Source organism: Nicotiana tabacum, chromosome 15 (assembly GCF_000715075.1).
Source record: "Nicotiana tabacum cultivar K326 chromosome 15, ASM71507v2, whole genome shotgun sequence".
Taxonomy (NCBI): domain Eukaryota; kingdom Viridiplantae; phylum Streptophyta; class Magnoliopsida; order Solanales; family Solanaceae; genus Nicotiana; species Nicotiana tabacum.
Genome location: NC_134094.1, coordinates 8,237,787 through 8,257,875, shown reverse-complemented (window position 1 = coordinate 8,257,875; position 20,089 = coordinate 8,237,787). Strand labels below are relative to the sequence as shown.

At 35.5% G+C, this 20,089-nt stretch overlaps 3 protein-coding genes and 1 non-coding gene across 6 annotated transcripts; 1 reads left to right on the top strand and 3 right to left on the bottom strand.

Moving 5' to 3' along the window:
* Nucleotides 1–385: 385 nt before the first annotated feature.
* Nucleotides 386–457, bottom strand: TRNAW-CCA (transfer RNA tryptophan (anticodon CCA)). The gene has a single exon. It is a non-coding gene; the product is annotated as a tRNA-Trp (tRNA).
* Nucleotides 458–2,920: 2,463 nt separating this feature from the next.
* LOC107782407 (uncharacterized) lies at nucleotides 2,921–5,155 on the top strand. The gene has a single exon (XM_016603292.2). It carries the CDS (start codon nucleotides 3,580–3,582, stop codon nucleotides 4,717–4,719), a length of 1,140 nt encoding a protein of 379 aa, XP_016458778.1. The 5' UTR covers nucleotides 2,921–3,579; the 3' UTR covers nucleotides 4,720–5,155.
* Nucleotides 5,156–6,922: 1,767 nt separating this feature from the next.
* Nucleotides 6,923–11,369, bottom strand: LOC107782408 (light-harvesting complex-like protein 3 isotype 1, chloroplastic). Its single transcript, XM_016603293.2, has 3 exons — nucleotides 10,902–11,369; nucleotides 7,755–7,892; nucleotides 6,923–7,640 (listed from the first exon to the last, which is right to left on the bottom strand). The coding sequence occupies exons 1-3, from the start codon at nucleotides 11,272–11,274 to the stop codon at nucleotides 7,390–7,392; spliced, it is 762 nt and encodes a 253-aa protein (XP_016458779.1). The 5' UTR covers nucleotides 11,275–11,369; the 3' UTR covers nucleotides 6,923–7,389.
* Nucleotides 11,370–12,425: 1,056 nt separating this feature from the next.
* On the bottom strand, nucleotides 12,426–18,999 carry LOC107782409 (GATA transcription factor 26). Of its 3 annotated transcripts, none has more exons than XM_016603294.2 (8): nucleotides 18,500–18,999; nucleotides 16,305–16,673; nucleotides 15,383–15,815; nucleotides 14,772–14,844; nucleotides 14,362–14,465; nucleotides 14,076–14,262; nucleotides 13,846–13,966; nucleotides 12,426–13,022 (listed from the first exon to the last, which is right to left on the bottom strand). In XM_016603294.2, exons 1-8 carry the CDS (start codon nucleotides 18,537–18,539, stop codon nucleotides 12,712–12,714), a joined length of 1,638 nt encoding a protein of 545 aa, XP_016458780.2. In that variant the 5' UTR covers nucleotides 18,540–18,999; the 3' UTR covers nucleotides 12,426–12,711. The 3 variants fall into 3 exon arrangements, with proteins under 3 accessions (XP_016458780.2, XP_075086594.1, XP_075086593.1); XM_075230493.1 differs by having other exon boundaries at nucleotides 17,172–18,995; XM_075230492.1 differs by having other exon boundaries at nucleotides 18,290–18,937.
* Nucleotides 19,000–20,089: the final 1,090 nt, after the last annotated feature.

The window sequence follows — 20,089 nt, the reverse complement described above, 5'->3', positions numbered from 1 at the left end:
CTTTTAACTGACCTACTACTGTAAATCTTTTGTAAGTTGGCAGTGCATGAAACTTATACTTACAAAAAATAAAGTTAATCTATTCACAAGATTCTGCAAATTCTTCCACATGAGAGTTTTGGTTGAATCCCTTTAAACAAAACATGTTATAACTCTAAAACATAAGCTAATAGGATAGTGAATTTTAGATACAAGGCGAAAAAAATAAAAAATAAAAAATCGGTTTTTCCCTGCTTTATTCACGTCCGAACCAGTGAAAGCAATAGCTAAAAATTAATATATAATAATAATAATAATAATAATAATAATAATAATAATAATAATAATAAAATATATGTCAAAAAAGAAGAACAAAAAATGGAGGATCCGATTTGGATCGGGGAATTGAACCCGACGTGAATCGAACACGCAACCTTCTGATCTGGAGTCAGACGCGCTACCATTGCGCCACGGATCCGGATGTCTTATCACATTCATCTAATTATATAAGTATAAAATTATAACAAAAACTTTCAACAAAATACATTTAAAGCATTTTTGTGAAGTTAGGTGATTTTGAGGCATTTCACCAAACAAAATTAAAGATTCCTACAATAACATTACATGTTTGTAATAATTGATAACACAAGATTTCGGCAATAGAAAAAATTCTGATATGAGATGTTTTTCCTTTAATTTGTTTACATAGTACGAATTCGAATAAGTCAGGCTTCAAAGCAAATACCCGACACCGATAAAACAAAAACGAAAAAGGATAATAGAAAGTCTACAGATTAGGTGCGGTGCATCATCAATGAAATATTGCCCATTCTTGAACATGTTGATAGAAAAGGATAGGTTGGTCCATAATAAGGGTATAATGCTACTAATATAGTCAATACATATCATTTGAAAATGTGTGAAAATCAGTTAAAGAAGACTTATACAAAATGCTAATGTGACAAATGACATGTTATAAATTGATGCAAAGTACTAAATTAACTTCTCCGTAATTTATATTTTTAGTGATTCACGCGTAGTTCAATTACTTTAATCGTGATAAAAGTTAATTTTTTAACTTTATTGTTATAGAGCAAAATTGCAGTAACTACATGGGAAAATAACTCATTATATAGTTAGAGTAGAAAATAGTGAAAATGAAAATGATACTAACAAGACTAGTGGAGTAGGTGTGGGATTAGATATGCACATAAAAGATGGTATTTGTTTTGGTCGAAAATGACACTATATAGCCGTTGTAAAAATAATAGTCAAAAAAATATATAAAGTTTGTATATTTTTTGTATATTTATATATTTTGTATGTTATATACAAATTTTATATATTTTTCGACTATCAAATATAAATAATTTTTTGCGCGGGCTAAAAGTGATAATACCCCTATTTTTGGTCAATCACACCTTACCGCCGCTAGGCTACCATGTAGATAGGCATGGGCTTGTTTGATGCCGATAATTGGTAGACTGGGTTTTAGTTTGCGTTCACCCGATATCTGTTGAAAACAGTCTTTCTACCTTCACAAGATAGAAATAAGACTGTGTACATATCACCCTCCTCAAACCTCACTTGTATAATTACATTGAATTTGTTTTTGTTATTGATTTTACTCTACCCCTAATAGTAAAGGTAACAGTGTTCAAATTAAAGAATTTTTGAATACAAAAGGATATAGATTAACTAAAAAGAAAGACTGTCGTATAAAGTATAACAAATTGAGTACTCAATTTTATAACTTAAGAAGCAACACCAATATTTAGAAAGTTAAAAGAACTTTTTCTTAAATATTTTTATATTTTAAACATTTAACTATTACACTCTTTAAGTATCTTTTAAATATTCAAAAATTAAATATATTGACAGTCGTGTCCTAACAGCTTGTTTGGATAATTGTTACCTATTGTATTGCATCGTATTGTTACTTTAAATACGATATTTGTTTTGATTGTTACTTAAATTTTATTGTATCGTATCGTTAAATATCTTATTACGTGACGACGGAATGTGTCACTTTATGTAACGATCGATTTGGTGTGATCGCGTCGTTACCTTGTCTTTTTCTCTCAATCTCACCCTTCATTATTATTAAATAATTTTATTTTATCATTTACCCTACCTTTTTATATAATAATTTTACCTGTATCATAATTTTTCTGTATAATATTGTAAGTTTATTCTTCATATTGCTGGTGTGTGATATCATATGACGGCAAACAATACAATCTATTCAAATATTATATTTATCAAACGATATAATACAATATATTATGAAACGACGCGTAGCAACCATCCAAAAAAGCTGTAAATCTTACCACATAAAGTAAAAAGGAGGGAGTATTATTTTTTGTGACAATACGGTGTATTTGTTGGGAGTACTATTTCTTGTGACAATATGGTTACAGATTTGTAGAAAATTTTACAAAATGTGATGTGATGTGATGTGCTTTGATGAAGTGTTGTGGTGGTAAACTGGTGGAGTAGGTGTGGGGTTACCTCTGCAATTTTAGTCAATGAAGCCACTCATCTCACTGGCCACTCCTGCAGCTGCCCACCTTACCCTCTATCATGTATATGGGACGCAAATTGAAATACAAATTTAAGATCATCCCACGTGGCCATTAAACAACCTAGCATTGGCTAATTTTCGATAGAGCCGAGGGTCTATCGAAAACAGTCTCTCTACCTCATAGTAGGGGTAAGGTCTGCGTACACACTACCCTTCTCATACTTCACTAGTGAAATTATTCTGGGTTGTTGGTTGAGTTAAACTTTATAAATTTAATTTTTAAGATTTTTAATATTAAATTTGTTATATTTTTAAGTATGAATTCATGTACTAATTATTATGATTACGTATAAATTTATATTTTAGTTTAAAAGTATCTATTTAGATGAACTTAATAACATAAAGCTACACCTACCTAGCTCCCCTTCAACTACCCCTACTTACCACCTTCCAAGTCACAAGAAACATCTGGAACGTAGTGATGGTAAGTAGGGGGTGGGTGGGGGATTCACTACCTATGGTGGAGGGTGGGTGGTGCCGTGGTGGACTGGTGGAGTAGGTGTAGGATTAGCTGTGCACATCCCTTTGTGTAAGTTAGCATTTGTGTGTCATCATTCATATCATTATCCCCACCCACTCTAGCAAACAACTGGCCAAAATTCAATGCCCCGTCACCACCCCACCATCCACCACCCACCAACCCCACCACCCACACCCCACACCCACCCCATAATGCCCCCCCCCTATCAACATCATCATCCAACAACCTCAACCTCCACCATCATCCCCAACCCCCATACTCTACCCATCACCTATGCTATCATGCGCCACTCTAACACTACTCATTCCTCACGCCCCTATACCCCCTACCCCTCAACATCAATCATACAACAACCTCCACCACCACCCACCTCGCCACCTCATCATCTTTGCTATCTTGCGCCTCTTTCCAACACTACCCATTCCCCACCCACCATCACCACCCCATTTATATCTCAACTTCCCATCGAAATACAATCACTTATAAAAACACCACTCAATTTTCTAAAACAAAAACTACATAATACCATAATACGATGTCGTCTAACCTTGATGTCACCGTCGCAGAAACATCACCGCCGGCGGTGGAGGAGAAGCCTCCACCTCCGGCGAGGAGATTTCCACCGCCGTGTTGGACCCAAGAAGAAACTCTAGCCCTAATCGACGCCTACCGCGAGCGGTGGTACGCCCTCCGCCGTGGCTACCTCCGTACGGCGGACTGGGACGCGGTAGCAGCCGCCGTGACCAGTCGCTGCCCAGACGCATCTCCGGCGAAAACCTCCGCCCAGTGCCGCCACAAAATGGAAAAACTCCGGCAACGTTATCGTGCTGAAAAGCAACGTTCCCTTGCCTCTCCAACCGGTAGGTTTTTTTCGTCTTGGTTCTTTTTTGATAACATGGACGCTATGGAAAATGGTACTACTGTTGCATCAATCAAATTAAATCAACAATTAGCCGAAAAACAAGTCCCATCAATTGACCCAAATTTATTGAAATTAAAGATCAATCAAAAGAATGGTGTGAATTTTCTTGATGATTGGACTCCAAATATCATGTTAAATCATGGCGTTGCGAAAACCCCCGAAAGAAATATTTTTTCTTCTAAGATTCCAAATGGGTATTGTTTTAACAAAGAGGAAATGCCTAATGATGTCGAGTTTGGAAGTGGGTTTCGCGTAAAAAATGGAATTTCAATGAAATCGAAGCGATCAATAATGAATAGTACTAGTTTTGATTGTGATGAAGGAAGTGAATATAATGGGAGTAGTAATGCTAGTGATGGATTTCATGTAAGAAATTTTGGTGAAAATTTTGGTATTTCGAGTTCGAGAAGAAACTGTGGTGGAAATGTTGAACCCAATGTTGATTCTAGGTTTAGTACTCCAAAATTGGGGAAAAAGGGAGGTGGTGTTGGGAGTGGGGGCGGAGGGGTGAAAAGGGGTAGGGATCCGATTGAAGAGATGGTTTTATCGATTAGGTTATTGGGTGAAGGGTTCATGAAAGTGGAGAAGATGAAGATGGAGATGGCAAAGGAAGTCGAGCAAATGAGAATGGAGATGGAGATGAAGCGGAACGAGATGATACTCCAATCGCAGAAGCAGATTGTGGATGCATTTGTGAAGGTGTTGAATGAGGTAAACAATAAGAACAAGAATGTTGTTTCACCTGAATCATAGAGCTCTAAGGTGGAGAGTTTACGTCGATTTCCATTGTTTGTGGATGACGTTGATAATATCAAGACGCCTCCATCCCAAACTAGTTGGAGTACGGTTCATTTCCATTGTTTTGGATGCATTGGAACAACAACAACAACGCTGCCGCCTCTATCCCGGACTAGTTGGAGTTCATGTTGATATGAAGCTTCTTGATTTCAAGGTTTGTGCTTTAATTTTGCTGCCTATTTATGACTTTTGTGTGATCATAGATCATAGTTTTAGGTCTGTTTTTGCATTTCCAGGCAATCTGTGACATATTGTAATGTGTATAGCTACTAGTTTTAGTAGTAGTAATAGTTATTTATTTATATATAGTATTGTGTAGTAGGATTAAGAAGTGAGGGATTTATCGTGATATGATTCTAATGAAATGTTACAACTCTTCAGCCTTCATCAATTCGTTGACTCCTTTGCTTTTGTAGGTGTTTGCTTTGATGAAATCGTTATTTGTAAAGAAAATTCATGAGGAAGATACGGTCAGACTTCTCTATAATAACATTCCTATATAATAACCATTCATTATAGAAGTCAAATTTTTTTCGGAACCGATTATTTTTTAATGTTATAACATGTCTTTTATAACAATACTTCACTATCACAGCCGAAAAATATCAGAACAAATGAGGTTGTTATAGAGAGGTTTGACACAATTTGATAATTAGTTACAGCTCAAGCTGCTCTTTTGTTTTCTTGGATAACGATGGTGTGCGGGTCAGCTTGTGCATATCTTAACTAGTTTTACCGCGTACCTACTACCACCGTAACATTTCTGGGTACAACTCGAGCTACTCTTTGGACGTTGAAAATGTGACTTTTCCATCATTGTTGCTCCTTGAACATTTCATGATCTCTGTAGTAAGACTTGCTTACAAGAAGTTTTATTCTGCTAATCGTGATGGAAATCTAAACTAGTTAAGTTATTAAATTATAGTACTGAAACCTCACTCCCTTCTTTGAAACACAAGGATGTTTTGTATAACATGGCTTTGGCTAAGCAAACGTATGTTCTTGTCATTTACCATTGTGAAAAAGTTGCTATGCAAGTCATGGTTCATCTATATCTGAAGAAATATTACAGGAATTTACCAGCAATTCAAAATTGTCCTTCCTCTCCTTATCAGAACTTAAAATTGACGTTGAATCGAACATCTAATGGTGTGATTTGGTGGTCAATAAATAAATTGGATGAAAACTACGAAAGATGAGATAAAAACACGCCACATGATCTCTTCCTATCTTAAGCATTGGTGGACAAAATTACTAGATATTGTGCAGGTGAAAAATAATATGTACTCGATGCCATGGTCGAGTGCGCATAAGGTGGTTCTGACTAGGGGTGTACATGGACCGGGTTGGTTCGGTTTTTATCAAAACCAAACCAAACCAACATATCGGTTTGGATTGGTTCGATTTTGTCGGGTTTTTTGGGTTTTCTGGGTTTTTTGTTACTTAAATATTATTTCAATCTTACTTTATTAAATTTTTTATAAGTAAATATATGTATAGTAAAAATATAAAAAAATTGACAAACATATTATCTATTAAAATATTCTTATGAGAGAATTTTCTTAATAACACATAATAGTTATTTTTTAGTCGTTTGACAATAATTTTTCATATTTAGTAATTAAACATAAAAATCAATATGATACCTAAATAATAATAATAATCACTTCACATTCGAAAAAGATATAAGAATTTAATGTATCTTAACATATGATATAAATATGAAAGAACAAAGAAATTGACGTACTTCAGTAACACTCGATGAGAAAGTGATCATACAACCCATTATTTAAGGTTAATAAATATGGAGCATTTCATATAATATTAAATATTATATCTCGCAAGAGAATCCCAAATATTTCTAGATATTTGGTAAAGAAAATTTTATATAAAATCTTAAAAGTATATATAAAAATTATATATTTATATGTCGGTTTAGTTCGAATTTTTTTGTTCAATATCAAATCAAACCTAGTCGGGTTTTTTAATCGGGTTGATTTGACTTTTCGGTTTGAAGCGGTTTTTCGATTCAGTTTGTACACTCCTAGTTCTGACACCACCAGTATCAAAGAAGTAAAAACAATTGATGTTGAACCAAAGCAGCTAGTAGAGTCTCTTAGACTACCAATAATTTTATTAGCAACTCATATCCACAGGTATTCAACAACTACAAGTGAATTGACCAATTCTTCACATTGATTCTGTCAAAAGGATTGGAGAGTTAGTATACAAGATCAGCAAAAAGAGCTCACAACAAAGACAAAAAAAGTTAACATTAAGAATCATTGCTCAGAAATAGAACATGAAAGGGAAAAAAAAATACATGGCAGTCTGGTACACGAAGCATCTTGCGTTTACGCAAGGTCCAAGGAAGGGCCGCACCTCAAGGGGGTGTGATGTAGATAACCTAACCTGATCTTAAGCATCAATGGCTGATTCCACAGCTCGATCCCGTCACCTATAGGTCGCACTGAAGCAACTTTAAGGCCCCCTTCCAACATGGCAGCCTGAGCACTACAACAAAATGGAGAATATGATATAACATATTCTCCTCTGACTACTAGCATAGATGAATTAGCGGATTATTTCAAGAAAATGGGAACTAATGTTATACGAAGAACAATCTCAAGACTCCTTCGAACCGCTTGAGGTCTCATCTTTCCAAGATGCTTGCCATTGTTTGTCGTAGAAAGTAGTCTCTTCGACCAACTTTTTGATAGTTTCTATATCCTCATTCTTGCGGATCAAAAGAACACCGGCTACAGCTACAAACAATAGTGTTTTGCAGAAGAAGTTTCCCATTTGATCGACGAGGCCTACACCAGTCAAGCTATCCACAAAATAGGCCATAAAGAAACCAATCATTGCAGCACGACCTGTGCAAGATTCACATTGTTCCATTAGTTAATCAGCTCTATCCTAATATAACTACTGTTTTGTATTTTGAGACGAGGAAATAATTGCAAGGGAAAAAAAGCATATGAGCAAACCATTGAGACGTTCTGCTTCAGGAAGATGAAACCTCTTCATCCATGCCCACCAAGGAATAATTGAGGTGTCGAAAAGCACAGGGTCTTCATTACTTGATGACTCTGGGTTATCTTCCAACCATTTTCTTCTCCTAACCTCTGCAAATGAATAGCCATCAATTGTTAAATTGTGATAAATTCCAAAAATGGACGAAAAGAAGACATTGATAATGTCTATTACCAGAGGCAAATCTAGGATTTCTAGAACATGGATGCACCACTAAAGAAAGAAGAAGAAAAAAAGTACTAAGTGGAATTGATCCATGTTCTGCAAGGTAAATAACTTAGCTTTGAACCAAGTGTACCACTCAGACTTTTTGGAGCATGTTGGCATGGGTGCCAACAGATAATATTACACCGATTCTAGAGAATGTGTACATAAAATACCTAGCTTGACAAAGAGACCATGGGTTCACGTGACCCATATTTTAGGCCTAGATCCGCCCCTGTTTACTACCATTAGGGACGACCAAATAAATCTTGAACCAAGCAAGCCAATGTATTATTGAGAAGGCATCAAATATAGTACCAAAAAAGGATTAAAGATTACAACTTTTTAAAGTTTAGTACCAAACAAATAGTGCTTAATGAAGGCTTCAGACAATAATCTCAATGACACAGCCAAGGAAATGGAGGAAACGGTATCATCTTATAGTTAAGAAGTAACAACTGTATATGACCTGCTATAATCCATCAAGTTCAAGAAAGTCCTCAGTGTTATCTCCATCTCATGTAACATTTTATAATTAATTACATTATTTAATGACCAGCTCCTCGCAAGTGACTGTATACTGTAATTGCTTCAAACATACAGATAACTGTCACTCAAGAGTTCAATCAAAACCAGCCAAAGAGCAAGAATACAAACATCTAGCAATAAATACTTGCCTATGGATCTCCACACGTTGTGTAAAGCCAGCCTCATGAAAAAGCTTAATACAAAAATTTTGATTAATCCGCGCATTCTCAATCTTTTAACTATTTCTAGCTCATTTTCAGTCTTCTAACTATTCATCTGCTCACCTGCTTAAGGTCCAAATGCACTTACTCGACACACTTCCTAATTATGCCTATTAATTTCCTTATTTCGGTTGACTAGAACTCGGCATTACACCAACTTGCAAAATACAGGATTGCATCCAAATTGGAAAATAACCAAGTCATATAGAAAACCGTAGCGTGCAGGCACCCCCACTTTCAAATCAAACAAAGTCTATGCTTTTCGACACACCCTCAATTAGACTCCATTTTGGAATGAGACACTTCAGCTGCACACCGGTTTCTCAAAGTCTCAGCTAATATAGTGTGCAAGGTTGTTTAGTTAGCTATCACTCTATGGCTGCAAACAAACGACAGAAGAACACCCAACATAAAGATGCACACTCCTCCATGTGAAATATTCATCTTCATAGGAGCTTTTTGATAGTAGTCGTGGCTAACAACCATCATCTCTCGGCTTGTTGGCCTTGAGAGCTTCAAGCCCGACTTCTGGTGGCGCACCCTCAACACAAGCACCACCAGACGAAGGGGGGACGGGGAAAGCTACAGGATCAAGAATCAACCTTTCATTGGTAAATAGACTGGAAGTCTTTGGCTAGTGCACTGACCTACTCGCCTTCACCTAAATGAAGACCAAGCGTTCTAGGAAGGTTCGCGCCTGGTGTCTAAACCGGAGATATCACACCGGAATTCATTGCCCGCCCAGACAATACAAGCAAAAGGTGATTTACAAGGAGTACTCAAGTACTGAGAGAGGTGCTATTGCATTAATAACTCCAGCCAAGTCCCTGTTGGCTGCATCACTATGTGTGTCATCGGAGCAAGATGATTCAGGCAAGAGCCCAGATGAAGCAGCAACATCATCCTCCATGGTGGTGTGATGGGTCGTCCAAGGTACCATATGTATGTCTTGGTAGCTAAAGCTGACCCAACATGCCCCCAATGCAAGAGCAGCTACCCGGAAGATGACTTAAATTTGGTTTCATCAATCAAGAATCCAAATCATGTTCTTTTATTACTAGGTTCTATCCACCCCCCACCACCCCTCTCCCCCTGCCTCCTCCCAAAAGAAAAGAAAAGAAAATCCCCTTTTCCCTTTCATTTAGTTTCGACAAAATAGAGCACTACTTGAGCTCCACTGTTGTGACTTAGATTTATTTTTTTTCATTCTTATTCTTTCCCAATTATCATGAACTAGATATTCTAAAAGATGGGAAAGCATTTTTCCTTTATTTTAAAAAAAAAAACTATACATAGATTCCCTCAGTTTCAGTTTATATGGCATTCTTTTTTTTTGTCCATTCTAGAAAGAATGACAACTTTTTATATTTAAATGCCCAGTGCGAGGTGTGCGCAAGTTGGGCTAGATACCACATATTAAAAAAAAAATACCTTCCATTTTACGCTTAATGACATGCTCTTACCGTAATAAAAATACCATAGTTCAAGTGTTCTTTTGGTGTGTGCCAAAAGTCTTTCTTTTTAACAAGAAAAATATATTTTGTACCTAGTTAAATATCTCTATATCAAGTGTTCTTTTGGTGTGTGCCAAAAGTCTTTCTTTATAACAAGAAAAATATATTCTGTACCTAGTTAAATATTTTTATATGTCGAGGGTCTATCGGAAACAGCCTCTCTGCCCTCCAGGGCACGGGTAAGGCTGTGTGCATCTTACCCTCCCTAGACCCTACTTGATCTTACCCTCCCTAGACCCTACGTGATCTTACCCTCCCTAGACCCTACTTGATCTTACCCTCCCTAGGCCCTACTTGTGGGAAATTAGTGGGCTTGTTGTTGTTGTTGTTAAACGAAAGGGAAGGAGTTGTTATACAATTTGAAAAAGATATACTATATTTATAATTTATGCTAATGCCGCACACTTTGTCACAAAGTACAGGAAGATACATGTGGTTATACTTTGCAATCACTTAAAAACTACATGAGCCTATGCTTTCCAGCTACAAAGTTAAGTCAAGCAAGTAGAAATAGCACCAAGTACATAGCTTGAAATTGGCCAAAAACAAATTTATAACTTTAGTTACTCCTAATTAGTCATATAAATAAGTCCACTTCAAGAAAAACAAAACAAATTGGAAATAAAACTTTCACCTGCATCAATAACAGAATCCCAATGAATCTTCCCATCTTTCTCAAATTGCTTCAAATCCCAAGTCCCACCAACCCATCTACTATCCTGAAACTTCCTCACTCCCTCCTCCGTCGCCGGAGCTCCGGCGGAAACCGCCGGCAGTGACCCATTTGAGTTCAAAGCCACCCCATTAGACTCCTCAGTTTTTTCTTGCTCAATAGTCACAGCTGAAGTAGCTGTAATACCAGAAGAAACATCATCAACAGCTCTAAAGGAGAAATGGGGTTTCTTGAGAGTTAAAAGTAGATATGGTTTGTGAGTTAAATCGGGTTTTGGAGGAGAGAGAGTTGGGAAGTGGGGTGGAGGAGCTGAGAATAAGGCCATTGATGACATTATAGAACTTTCAGAGAAGCAAATAAGGTAGAGAGAAAAAGTTTAGAACATACTGAATTTTTCCACAATCCTCAGCCGCAAAGATGGGAGCTTTTTATATGGCTATTTATTAAAGATCGAGTTCTAATTTTACTTGTACATTATTTTCTTGTTTCATTTTATATGATGACATGTAACTGAAATTTAAGAAAGAAGAAAAATTATTGATTAAGTAAGCGTTTCGACATAAAAATTATAATTTTTTTTAAAAAAAAGTATTTGATATTAAGTTAAAAATATTATTTGAAATGTGGAATTATGTTTGGACACTTGTAAAATTTCATGAACAAACACATTTTTGAAAAAAAAAATCGAAAAAAAGAATAAAATATTTATGAACAAACGGGTCCTTATAAGTTGTATTTTCTCTATCCCAATATATGTGAAGATATTCATTAGGTGTGAAATTTAAGGGGGGAGGACCGGAGGGGGGAAGGAAATTATAATTTATCGTCTAAAATAAATTATAAAAATTTATGTAGCTATAGAAACTTCTCATTAAAGATAAAAGAAAAAATTTAATGTTAAATTATTCTAAATATAAAATGATATCATATTTACGATAACATACAAAATAAATTTGCACATAAATTAAGACATTTGGAGTATATGACGGTTTTTAACACGACATAATTTTGGTAAAGTTGTAAAATTTATTTAAGATAATTAGATTAGTGAATTACAGATTTCTCTCAGATTTACAAGTCAAATCTTAACCAAAGGAGCTTGAGGTAAGCACCGAATAGTCATTCTAAAGGGCTGCTATTTAAAATTTAACCAATGCATCCTGATGTTCAATTTTTCAAGACAAAAATGTGAGGTTAAAAATTTTAATTTAAAATTTCAGAACAAAATGACTAGTGGCTAATCTTTAAATAACATACTTGAGAATAGCTATCTGTGCACTTGCCTCATAATACTAAGTGCACTATTAGCCATTTATATGGTCGCTGTTTAAAACATAGCCATCATTTGCAATTTATTTAAAATTTTAGCAAATGAGACAAACTTCAGACCCGCTCCCTCCATTTAGGGATTAGATGAGTCTTTAGGACTGACTTCACCATTAATAGAACTAACACACAAAAGGGTGTTCACAATTAAGCCAAAAATTTCACTGCATACAATATTTCTAGCCATTCATTACCACTTCTGCATTTTCAGCTATATTTGACATTGTTTTGACAACCTATACAAAAGGGAAAAAACAACCATATCCATTTGCTAAATCCAAAATTTGGTTTCAATATAGGTCAACCGCGAAAATGGTAACCATCCGAGCCCCTTTTTGCAAATTCCATATATAAGTTTGCATGGGATATGCAACACTACCATATTGTTTTGGCTTAACTAGCTTTGAGATATCCTAAAGAAAGCAAGCAAAGTGTGATAATATTGCTAGGGACGGACGAGATGTGAAGGATACATTGAGCTACTACTAGTACTCGCTTGAGGAGTAAAACTTGATGTTGGTAAGAGTAGTTCTGCTTGAGGGAAGTAGCTGTTGGATGGCACATTCAGCAGCAAGTCCTGATCAGAATTTTCGTTTGCAGAACGGAAAGAATCCAGTACGAGGGAACTAGTCTCAGAAGGCAAGGCGAACGAGCTTTTTGGGCTGGAGCAAGAACCATCATTGTCTAATGGTTCCTTCTGCTCATAGATGCTTTTCATCACCACACTCTTGGGGCTCTTCATTGTTGTCTTTGCACCTGAAGTGAAATAGCTCGTAAATCTTAATTTGTCGGAATTAGCAAATATGTAATTGAAGAACACACTGCACATGGAATGTACTGGAGTATAATAAAGTTGTGATGCTTCCTAGTCAAACCAACCATGAGTTTTGCATATATTTGCGTGTCTAGTGTGTACTTCTAAGGAATATGTGCTGGCAGAGGGGGCTAATAAAAAAGAAATAATAGAAAGACAGAGATACATAGGTAGACTTTTCTTGATACCAATCCTTATTTCCAACCTCTCGTCTTCAACGAGTGAATTTACTCCAAATAGTAATAAGGCACGAAACGAGCCACGTGGTTGCTCATGTGTGAACAAATATCCCATAACATTGTCGGGAACATTTTTTAAATCTTACTGTTATACGACATACTCCCTCCGTCCCAATTATGCGGCGGTGTTTGACTCGGCACGGAGTTTATGAAAAAAAAGGAAGACTTATGAAACTTGTGGTCTAAAACAAACATAGATATTTTGTGTGACTGTAAATTATTTCATTAAGGGTAAAGTAGCAAGTTTAAAATTAAATTGTTTCTAAATATGTTAGTATGACATTCTTTTTGGAACAGACTAAAAAGGAAAGTACGACACATTGGGACAGAGGGAGTAACAAGGTAGAGAATTCAGTTGTGAATGCTCAAAACTTATGCAAGTCCTTATCTTACTCTTGTGCTTTCTTTACCATGCAAGTTTGAACGACAATCCTCAGGTAAATACTTGTCTCCCATCGAAACAAGTCTATCACAGAGGATTTGTCAAATGTCATAAAGGGAAAAGTGAAAGAGGAACATAACCGACCCGAATACTTTAGATGTTGTCGCTCCTGTGGTCTCTTCACAGTTACTGAATGACATGTGCCGATAACACTTCGCTCTCCTGCAACTTCAGAACCGCTGCTACTATTCTTACACTTTGTGTCCTACCAAAGAACAAAATTAGCTTCAAGAAAATTGCACTTCACATATAGAATATAGAAGATGGTGGATTACATGTTCAGTATATATGCAATAAATGGTTAGTAACCAAACCTTGAGTAGATTATATTGTTCCACCCATTTTGACTTTGATAAATAGCATAATATAAACCTCTTCAAGGTTCTACAATCTTCTAACTTTACTCCTGGCAACGAGTTATCGAAAACACCTTCTGCAAGAAGTTTCTGGAAAGAAGAGAGGTTTTCCTCAAATTGAGAGCTCTCAAACATGCTTCTAAGACTGCAGATAGAGAAAAGAACAGGAAAATAATTTGTTGTTCAAGTTCAATATAAGCCAAAACATGACGCAGAAAGTGAAATATAGAGAAGACGTGCAAACCTATCTGGAGGCGCAAAAGAATCAACAGGCGGTAAGTACTTTAGTAGCTGTTGTTGATCATCACTTGATAAATGCCTCATGAATTCTTCAAAATTAAGTACGTCCTGCACCAAGTATCACATAATCTTATCAATTTCTGATCGATTCCAGTAACATTTAACACTGAACAACCTAGTGAAAATAGACTTTGAAAATGGTTAAAGACCTTTACTGAAAAAGAGAAAGACAATCCACGCAAGTCAAAAGTTAGTACTAAAGATAATTAAAAGAGGAAGATCATTTTTAAGTCTACAAACCAGAACAATAAACCAGCAGCACAGACAAGTTGGCCTTGTTAGGATATGCTATGGTTGTATTAAGTGAAAGAAAGCAAAATTTCCTTATAGGAAATACAAGAGAGAGTAACAGACCTTCAGTTCTATATAGCGAAGGGGTGAATTATGATGTCCAAGAATCTGTAGGTTTTCAAGGTGATCTTTGTTTCTGCAATTTAGAAAGAAAAAAAAAAGAGGAAAATCAGAAAGATGGTAAGCATACACCAAAAGCAAAGAAAAAAGTTTCAAATGCTCATAGAATGATGGAACTAGAATGACGTTGCAACAAGTTTACCTAAGAATTCAATAGAAAAATGCAGACTTGTTGTGTGGTTTAGAAGATGTGGTGAACAAAATAATGTATGTTCCAAACCCGTAGGTGATACCAGAGGCGGAGCCAAGATTTCAATTTTATGGGTTTTGGATCTTAGTGCGACGACTAATAACAGGGTTCTAAGTTCAATGTGTACAAATTTAATGAATTTCTTAACACAAATACACTGTTTGAACAAAAGCTACTGGGTTCGGCCGAACCCATAGCCAGGCTTCTACCTCCGTCCTGGGTGATACTACATGTGTAGCGACATGACATCAGACTTTAGCAGATATAATGCATTTAACCCCTTACATTCCACCTGACCAACATGCAGCACAAAATTTTGTTTCTCGATGCAATTACATGCTAGCAAGACTAATGGAGAGGGCACCTTTTAATCTGGTTCTGTTCCACCACCTGACCGGTAGGTTTCTTGGTTCTCTCGGTCCCACTATTTGGTGAATCGACACCCCTACTAATATTTACAGGTGGGGTAGTCAATCGTGAATAAGCCTCATTGACAGAACGGTGCTTGTTTTCAACGGAAAGAGAGCTGGCTTCTGATGATTCTTCTCTGCCTATCGAACTAGGATGCCGAATTAGCATACTCCCATGTCCTATCTCAACCGAAACCATCGGCTTTTCACTCTCGAAAAGCAAATCATCTTCAGAGGATGCAGAGAAGCATGAACTTTGTTGTTGTTCATGTAAGATGGTATATAGGTCTTTGGTGAGCTTCTCGACTGAAGATGGCTTTGGACGATTGAAACAGGTTCTCTTCTTTGAAGGCACCGTTGTATCCCATATATTGGATTGTGCTGGGCCTGAAAAACCAAAATCAAGGGGTAAATACTTCAAGAAAATGCTAAGAACAAAACAACTCCACTTTAAATTTGACTGAAAGATGAGACCGAGCTCGAGATTTGGCCCTAAAATTTTCAGTTTTAGAAGAAAATGCAGCCATAATTCTAGTGAAGGTGCAGTTATCACAAAATAAACTCCCTCTGTTTCAAAAAGAATCAACCTATTTCTTTTTTAGTCTGTTTAAAAAAGAATTGATCCCTTTCTAAATTTGCCATTAATGAGATAATTATAGCCGCACAAATATCTATGAATTGTTTTAGACCACAAGTTTCAAAAGGTCTTCCATTCTTTCTGAAACTCTGCGCCCAGTACAATAAGTTCATTCTTTTTGAAATGGAGGGAGCACGTACCGGAGAAAGTGAAATAATTCTGAGAACAATATATGGATGTAACTAATAAGAGAGGAAGAACATAAACAGTAGGCATCGACAAGGAAATATTTAGGTTACCTGTCAAATCACTTGCTTCAGCACTACCAAATTGTGCACAGCTCTCGGAATTTGAGACAACGGAGCCAGAACTTGACCTATTGCTAGTATCTTCATCTAAGCACTTTCTGAAACCGAAATTATAATCAGGAGGAGTTCCAACTTCAACCATATCATGAGTTTGCTTTCGTTTCAGAACCTTTGCATCTTTGTTCTTTGTAGAAGACATGTTCTTGAACCTAGAAACTCGGTGTTCCTCAAAGTCACAAGGTTCTGCCCTTGCATGCAAAGGAGTATAGTTTGCCAAAGTCCCTTTTGTTCTCCACCGAGATCCACATGCGTTGCACAATATTGGCTTTTCCGGAGGTCCATTACGCCAGAGTGGGGTGCCTGCAACATGATTTTGATAGTTAATACTACGCTAAAAGTAGATAATACGGGGAAGAAAGAATGGTATATAAAATTCTGAAAATTTTGAAACTGAACATGCATTACAAGTTCCCTTTTACGATGCAAAATTTTGGCCAGTGCAATCTGCAATGAGGTCACTTTTTTATGCAATCAATGAAATGCTACCAAATTTCTTTATCGAGTTTTTTCAATTGCAAAAAAGCAAAAGAATACTGGAAGCGATAGTAGACAAAAGATCGTCAAGCCACTCTTCCATAGAATTGTAGCAAAAGAAGTGCGCGGATAAAGGAAGTAACTCTAGTGAAAGAGAATCTGATGAAGTTGTTCTTAATAGAGTAACCAGATTTAAACCAGACAAATAGAGCAACCAGACAAGCAAAAGGAAGTCTTCCACTCAACAACTCAGCTAAGACTGGAAGTGAATAAAGGAGCAAAGAGCTCCACAGAATTTGACGACTTCCAAAAACATATGCTTACTGAATTATACTCCCAAGAACAATGTGACATCATTAAGCACCTCCTGCAAAACCTACTTCAGAAATCATTGTATTTGTCCCAAATTTCTCCATCGATTTGGTCAAAGTACCCAAAATCGGTTGACTAGATCAGGTAAGGATCACACACACACACACACGTCATGTAGACACGGGTGCAGCATCGAAAGTGAACAGTCTGAGCAACTTATGCAATTATACAAGCCAAACCAGCGCATAATGTATGCGTTACACAAGTCAATAAGAAGAAGAAAAAAAGAATTTCTACTATCCAAGATGACTTTAAGTAACACCAGCATAGGAGTAGCCAATTTAACAAGTCTTTCAAGACAAGTTGATATGTTTTTACACTTCCGACCTAAGAAATGCAGAGCCAAGAAGATATTATCAAATGTAGCATACACAAATTTCTTCTGGAGTCAATTGTTCTATCTATGGTTTGTTATGCAATTCCCTATTGAGACTCAGTATATATATATATATATATATGTTAAAACGTCACAATACATAAACGCATTGCCATTTTTATGCTGCTTTCGCTCCCTAAAAAACCACATTGTTGCAAAATTGAGCAAGAATTTCTGTTTGCACCAAAAGCAACTTAGAATTATAAGCGCCTAACGAAGTACATTTCAACACTTAGAACCTGCATTACATGGACTAGTTATATGTATCCGACACGGATGTGTTTAAGTATCTGGTATCTGTAAGCCGCAATCTTTTGATAATTTTATGTACATTTTGAAGAGTTGCACAAAGTACCCTATACTCATTCCAACACACCAACCCTTTCCATTATCAAGGCAAATGAAGGAACCATTATCCATAGTTTAGAAGGGAAAATCAAGAATTCAAAAACAATCAAAATATCCCCCAATTCTGTTAAATAAAGGGAACTAAATTGAACTTTTACATAGCCCATTTACTCAGACAGGCTTAATTAGCAAGATTTTCAACAGACCAATATTCTACAAGAGAGTCAATGGGTATTAAAATAAAAGCAAAAACCAGTTTCAGAAACAAATTATAACTCAAAAACCAGTATTGAAATCCATAAAATTAAGTAAAACACAAACGAAACAAACTCAAAACAGTACATACCATTCTTTATTGTTCATTATTGAAGCAACAAAAATATGGGTATTTAGTTCCATAATTGAACAACTTATCTAAGCAACAAAAAAAAAACCATTTACATTTACAACCAAAAAAATATTTCTACAGGGCAAAGAAACAAAAAAGACTCCACCTTTCTTGAAAATTAACAAAATTTAAGTGGAAAAAAAATAAAGTGAAGAACTATAAACTCACTTGTAACACCACAGTGATAGCAAGGTCCTTCCTTTCCCATCCAAAGATTAAATCTTTACAAAAATAATTAAATAAAAAAAGCTTTTTTTTACTTAAGAAATGATAAAGAAAAAGTATAAAAATCTATTCTTTATAAGTTTTTGAATTCTGTTCAGCCTTTTAATGGCAAATTTTTCTGCAGCACCCAAAAAAAAAAAAAAAAAAAAGACAGACAGAAGAGTTTGTATCTTAAAGTCCCAGAAAAAACCCACTGAAAATAGCAAAAGAAAAAATTATGAACAACTTTTTTAAGGGATTTGAGATGGGTTTTTTTTTTTTTTTTTTTTGGTTTGAGCAATCAGCTGAAAATTTGTACAATTTAATGGACAAATGAAAGAACCATTGAAGGAATCTAATAAATGGTTGGAAAAAGGAAAGGTTGGAGTTTTGTTTTGTTTCTGTATATGACCTCTTTGTTGTGTTTGTAAATTTGTATTTGAAGTAAATGTTTCAGCTTTCTTTGCTATTACTTTTCCTTTTTTCTTTTTATTTACCCAAAAGAGAATTGTTATACATATATTAAGGACTCGTTTGGTACAAGGATAAGGATAATTAATTTCGAAATTAAATTTGAGATGAGTTTACCTACATTTGATTGAGATAAAACTACGGCATAACTAATTCCGGATTGTAGTATCTTTTTATCCCCATGGGAGGGTGGGATAACTAATCCCGAAATAATTAATCATGGGATAACTTATTTTTCAGCCAAACGACCCCTAATAGTGGTCATAATTGGACTTTTCTAAATATAGAATTTTCTTTTCTGTCAAATATATTTAAATGTTCCAATTTAATTTCCTTTTTTAAGTTTAACGATAAAGTTATCTCCGTGTAACCTATAAGTCATGGGTTTGAACCGTGTAAGCAGTCACTAATGCTTGCATTAATATAACTTATCTTCATCACATCCGGTGGAATACGGTCCTTCCTTGGCCCGGCGTGAATGCATAATACATTATGTACTGGGATGCCCTTTCCTTTAACAATATAAAATTCATAACTCATTGCGGAACAACTCGAAATTAGCGCTAAGTAGAGTCCATTTTATGGAAAATTTTCTCAATTCTAAAGACTTGAACCTAGATTTCTAATTAAAGATAAAGGTTCATCTACTATCTCAATTGATTGATAGATGTTCTAATTCTTTGTCTTTTAATGAAAATGCATATAGGATATTATTTTATTTTTTTAATATATATGAACTTCATAAGTTTGAAGTTTATTATTTCTTAATATCCTTGTTGACTTTAGACTTTTTTGTCAAATGTTAACATGTGCCTTCTTTTCAATCCTGCCCTTTCCTCTTTCCACTATGTATATTGAAGATGATGAATGCAGACAAAGTCATTGCCTTCTCTCTCTTTTTTTTGATACTCTTTATCGAATATAAATGTATTGTTAAATATGTTTTTATAAATATTTGTTAAAATTATAATACTATACAATCAATGATTTGAAGAGTAGATGATGACTTATTTAAAAGTCGACATATATATATATATATATATATATATATATATATATATATATATATATATATATATATTG